General features: G+C 46.6%; 1 protein-coding gene across 1 annotated transcript in view; it reads left to right on the top strand.

Moving 5' to 3' along the window:
• The window catches only part of klhl15 (kelch-like family member 15), a gene marked incomplete at its 5' end in the record, with an annotated part of 12972 nt that extends 7947 nt beyond the window's left edge, over positions 1-5025 (top strand). Inside the window, 4 exon segments of the mRNA XM_032504526.1 lie at positions 1402-1611; positions 2751-2941; positions 3967-4721; positions 4760-5025. Coding sequence (XP_032360417.1) covers positions 1402-1611; positions 2751-2941; positions 3967-4720 — 1155 coding nt within the window.
• Between the last annotated feature and the right edge of the window lie 675 nt (positions 5026-5700).

A 5700-nucleotide genomic window follows, 5' to 3' on the forward strand; every position in this document is an offset into this window, starting at 1 on the left:
GACCAAAGTATGGTGGTGGACTGGTAGCTGGAGAGGTGCCAGTTCACCTTCTGGGCATTGCCAAGGCTCTTGAGCAAGGCACCGAACCCCCAACCCTTCTGGGCGCCTTTCCATGGGCAGCCCCCCCCCACACTCTGACATCTCTCCATTAGTGCATGTGTAGGTACTGAGCATGTGTGTGTAATGTAGTGTGTGTAATAACAACAGAGTGAAAAGTGTAGTTTTCCCTTGTGGGATTAATAAAGTATAATAAAATAAAACATCAATAACACCCAGACTTTACACTCGCATACAACATATAATCCACTCTACATACATTACATTGCACAAGTATCAATGACCCTCCGCTGTCAATAAAACCTGAATAATACAAAACAGATAATTCTGTGCAATTGCACTAGAGCACATAGAGAAGAAAACCATATGACCGAATCAAAGTTACAACCGCCACTATCCTATATAACAAAATCTCATGAAGATCTGGTTGATGAAAATTAAACTAAACAAAAATTAGACTATGATTTAAAAAATAAAAAAAATAAATAAAGTGCCGTAAGTGCTTCAAGCTGTTTTGTTCCGAGCCGATTGTTTATTTAGGAAGGCTATGGAAGTTGGAACGAAGGACGACCCATAGCCATTACTTTTACATCTGCTAGCTCTAACCCCCCCCCCCCCCCGCGAAGGTAAAACATTCAAAGGGTCCTTCAGACTGGGAGACAACTGTTTTTTCAAAGATGGTCTGAAGGGAAGTGTAGTCTTTCTTTCCCATAACCTTCATTGCTGCTTTTATTAGTTTATCAATCTTTGTTTTGCACTGGATGGTAAGGGTGCCAAACCAGGACGCAATACCATATCGCAGTGTTTCCCAAACTTAAGGTCGGGACCCAAAATGGGTCGCAGACCCGTTTTTATTGGGTCGCCAATTGGCAGAGAGCAGACTAAAGGCTCAGCATGAGCTCAGAATGGGGCACTTTCAAAAACCGAACCTAGACTAGATCAGCTGGTTGATATCTTCAACCAGACACACGCATCTCATTAAATTCAAGTCAGCGTTATTTTAAATAATGTTGGTGTCGGTACTGAGGGATGATGGGAGGGGACAGAGACACAGGAAGGAGAATAGAGACCTTTTTCTGTTTTTGTTTACTTTTATAAAGGAATAAATATACTTCATACACATTTTAAATTCATGGTTTGTTGCGTCTTTTGTCCACAGTTTAAAAAATGTAGATGTTACAATGATTCATGGAAATTTATTTTTGTAAATTTGGGTCCCGGGGGGGAGAAACCGAATTTCTCTTTTGGGTCTTGAGCTGAAAAAGTTTGGGAACCACTGCCATATCGGATCAGACGTTCCAGTACAGAATCGTAAAGAGTTGTGTTTCCTGTTCTTCGTCGCAGGTGAAGACGTCGGAGTTTTACCGTTACTCCAGGCAGCTGAGGCAGGAGGTGGACCAGGCGCTCAGCTACTTCCACGACGTCAACCAGCAGCCTCTGGTGGAGACGCGCTCCAACCGCATCCGCTCCGTCCGCCCGCAGACCGCCGTCTTCAGGGGCATGATCGGTCACAGCATGGTCAACAGCAAGATCCTCCTCCTGCAGCGGCCAAAGGTGTCTGCCACTTATCTGCCTACCAGGGCGTGGGTGACCGTTCTTGGTGTTTGTACTGATCCGAGTATCGGAAAAGCCTCCAACACCGCCTAAAATGCTGCTATCGTTATCTTATCGGCGAGTAGGCGTGTCTATGCACTAATCCGACACCATGTATTTTAGCCTTGAATTTCTTTTTAACTTAAAAGTAGCTTATTCATGTTCTTTTTCTGTTATGACCGGGTTTAAAAGTACATACAAAATGAAGTATTTTGGCCTTTGTTCTTTGTAACCTGACCCAGGCCTGAAATACAATATACAGCTGTTAAAATATATATATATATTTAATAATAAATAATAGGTAGCTTTTTTTATTTCAGTGTCAAAAAATCAGTTGAGTTTTTTCTCAATTAATAGATTAGTCGTTGGGTCTATAAAATGTCAGAAAATTGTGTATCAGTGTTTCCCAAAAAGCCCAAGAGGATGTCCTCAAATGTCTTGTTTCGTCCACCAACTTAAAGATATTCAGTTTACTGTCACAAAGAATATACAGTATATATCTATCATCTTTTTTTTTGCACTGCTGTCTGAGCGGTACTCAAGTTCAGGTATCAGGAAGAGAAAAATGGTATTGGGACGTCTCTATTTGCAGCAAAACTCCGCTATCATCTCGGCACTAGTATTAAATAATTTTGAACTTTACAGCTGGATATGTACAGAATATAATATACAGGTGCATATTACTGTAAAAATTCTATTTATAGTAAAACCCACCTGTATATTATATAGTACATATCCAGCTGTAAATCTTGTTCACAATACTACTATCTATGTATTATATATACACATTCATAGGACAAATCTATCTTTAAAAATCTGTTTATAATAGTATTCATTTCTATATTTATTCAGTACATATCCATGTCCTGCACTTATGGAACCAGTGTATATCCTGCACCTGCTGCTACTGACGTTCTGGTTAGACCCAAACTGCATTTCGCTGCCTTGTACCTGTGTAATGACAATAAAGTTGAATCTAATCTAATCTAATCTAATCTAATCTAACTATTTCCCTTCACGCCGCACAGCTTTGGTCCGTTAACATAACGATAAATCAGTGTGTGTCTCCGGTTCAGTAAGACGTGTGTTTATTCCCTCAGGTGTGGTGGGAGCTGGAGGGACCTCAGGTGCCGCTGCGCCCCGACTGCCTGGCCATCGTTAACAACTTTGCCTTCCTGCTGGGCGGAGAGGAGCTGGGGCCCGACGGCGAGTTTCACGCCTCCTCCAAAGTCTACCGCTACGACCCCCGACAGAACTCGTGGCTGCGCATGGCGGACATGTCGGTGCCCAGGTCAGAGGAGTCGGAGCTCTGGGTGTCTGTCGTGTTGCACGCTCTGAGCCTTTTATGTAATGTTTTGTCATTGGAGGAGGAAAAAAAACAAAATCTTTCTTGGTTTATTGTCACATCAGGCTCGTTCGAGATGAGCCAGGTCGGCGCACAATCGATCCCTGGTGATCGGCGCCCGTTGCATGCTGGGTAGATTTGTGTCCGACTCGATATCCCGACTTGCTCTGACATCATGCACACACGTGGGCGACGGTGATCTCACGAGAGCGAGGCGGGCGCAGGTCTGAGACGCAGGCGGCGCGGCTGCTTTTCGCCGACTGCGAGAGCCAGGCGGACCCAGGGCATGCTGGGAAACGCGGTCCTCTCAGCTGATTTAACACCTGATTGGTTTACAACATGATGACGTTTTATATAAACTTTTTATTGTTTTTGAATCGGAGGGATTTTAACTGCTATTAGTCGGATTTAAAGGGTTATTGTGTACAGGACACACGTTGTGTGGCTGATGGAGACGTTAAGAAGTCAGAGAGACTAAATCTGTCCGATCACTGATCATCTCCAGTCTGTTGTTAATTAAAATCAGCAACAGATCACATGTAGAACACTTTGACAGCTACTCTGTCATAATCAAAACAACTGGAGACTGAGTACCAGCTGATATGTGGGTCTGATTAGATTTTATTAAATTCGGAATTGCACCACAATGTTTTTGTCACTTCCTGTTCAGCCTCAAGGCGGCTGGAATCGGCTGGAAGTTGAAGTAGTAATAATAGTGATAACACAAAGTAATAATTCAATCTACACAGCACTATAAAGAAGGAAATATCTTTCCATTTGTCCGACTTTACCGCAGCTTTTTGTCCGTCCCCCCCCCCAACCCCCGCTGCTGCCGCCTGTATAGTGGACGAGAGTCATCTCGAACGAGCCTATTATGTTAATTCCGAGGTGATTTTGCAGACGCTCACAGACTCCTTGGCAACCTTGTTATTAACGCATCGCTACATATTCACGGTGTTTGTCGTCTGCAGGTCAGAGTTTGCCGTGGGCGTCATCGGCAAGTTCATTTACGCCGTGGCGGGCCGCACGCGAGACGAGACCTTCTACTCCACCGAGCGCTACGACATCACCGAGGACCGCTGGGAGTTCGTGGACCCGTATCCCGTCAACAAGTACGGCCACGAGGGGACGGTCCTCGGCGGCAAGCTGTACATCACCGGCGGCATCACCTCCTCCTCCACCTCCAAGCAGGTGTGCGTGTTCGATCCCGGGCGGGAGGCCGGGGGAGGGGGGGGCCCGAGCGGCTCGGACGCACACAGGACACGCGGCGCCGGCCGCGGCCCGCTGCTGCCCGGCACCCACGCCAGCTGCTGGGAAAACAAATCCAAAATGAACTACGCCCGATGCTTCCACAAGATGATCTCCCACAACGGGAAGCTGTACGTCTTCGGGGGGGTGTGCGTGATCCTGCGGGCGTCCTTCGAGTCGCAGGGCTGCCCGTCCACCGAGGTCTACGACCCCGACACCGACGAGTGGACCATCCTCGCCTCCATGCCCATCGGGCGCAGCGGGCACGGCGTGGCGGTGCTGGACCGGCAGATCATGGTGCTGGGCGGCCTGTGTTACAACGGCCACTACAGTGACTCCATCCTCACCTTTGACCCCGACGAAAACAAGTGGAAGGAGGACGAGTATCCCAGGATGCCTTGCAAACTGGACGGCCTGCAGGTGTGCAGTCTGCACTTCCCAGAGTATGTGCTGGAACACGTCAGACGCTGCAGCTGAGGTCTGCTCCGCAATGAGCCTCTTGTTTTTATTTTGTAGAAGCGCAAATGCACTGTTCACGGACCGAAGTCTTCCGCTGGGAGATCCGGCGTTTTACACGCGGGAGACTCTTCTGATGCGCGGGCTTTTAAAACTGAAGACCAGCACTTACCTTCAGGTGAGGAAAAGACGGCGCGGCGGCCTCAGATCCGCTGTTCTCAACGAAGCCAATCGACGCGTTACGTGGCGAGACGTTGCACACGTCAGCTCGGACATTTTCACATTTAGCTTTCTCAGAAAATTACAGAAAAGCGTCTGTGGGGGGGGGGGGGGGGGGGGGGGGGGGGGGGGGGAGTTTAATTCTGCTGGTTTATGTTTGGACTGTGGTCAGTTTCCTAATCTACTACTCGCCTACTGTATTTAGGCTGTCCAGTCAGGCTTTTATAGCAGAAACGCACTGGAAGCGTCCAATTCTTGCCTTTTACATGGAGAACCTTTATTTATTTATTTATTTATTTATTTTTAATTTCACCAGTCAAACAAACCTGCATCTCAAATCCTGTCTGGATCAGGTGTCTCAGCCTGCCCCCGTTGATCTATTTAAAAGCAAAAAAACATCCTGTATATCGAGTTGCTCTTGTTGAGGAGTAGGTTAGCGAAGGCCTAAGGTTCTTTTAATACGATCAAAAAAGGCCATAACCGATGTATAACCGCAAGTTGAAGCATACAATCGGGTATATAAACACTATATAAACTGTAGTGTAGCTCATTTTACAGCCTGTCACACTGTAGAGATACAACTTTGACCATGTTGTTACAGAGGCTGCTAATGCTAACTAGCCGCAAACTGTCATATTGTTCATTCATAAACTCGCTTCCAGTGCGTTCCAGCGTTTAGTCCGTATTCTGCTCTTTACTCCCAGATATCCATCAAACTGTTCTCACGTTCGTGTAACGTCACCCGTGTCTTTCTCTGCCCCCTCTACTTCATCTGAACACGT

The sequence above is a fragment of the Etheostoma spectabile genome, chromosome 22, assembly GCF_008692095.1.
Source record: "Etheostoma spectabile isolate EspeVRDwgs_2016 chromosome 22, UIUC_Espe_1.0, whole genome shotgun sequence".
Lineage (NCBI taxonomy): Eukaryota > Metazoa > Chordata > Actinopteri > Perciformes > Percidae > Etheostoma > Etheostoma spectabile.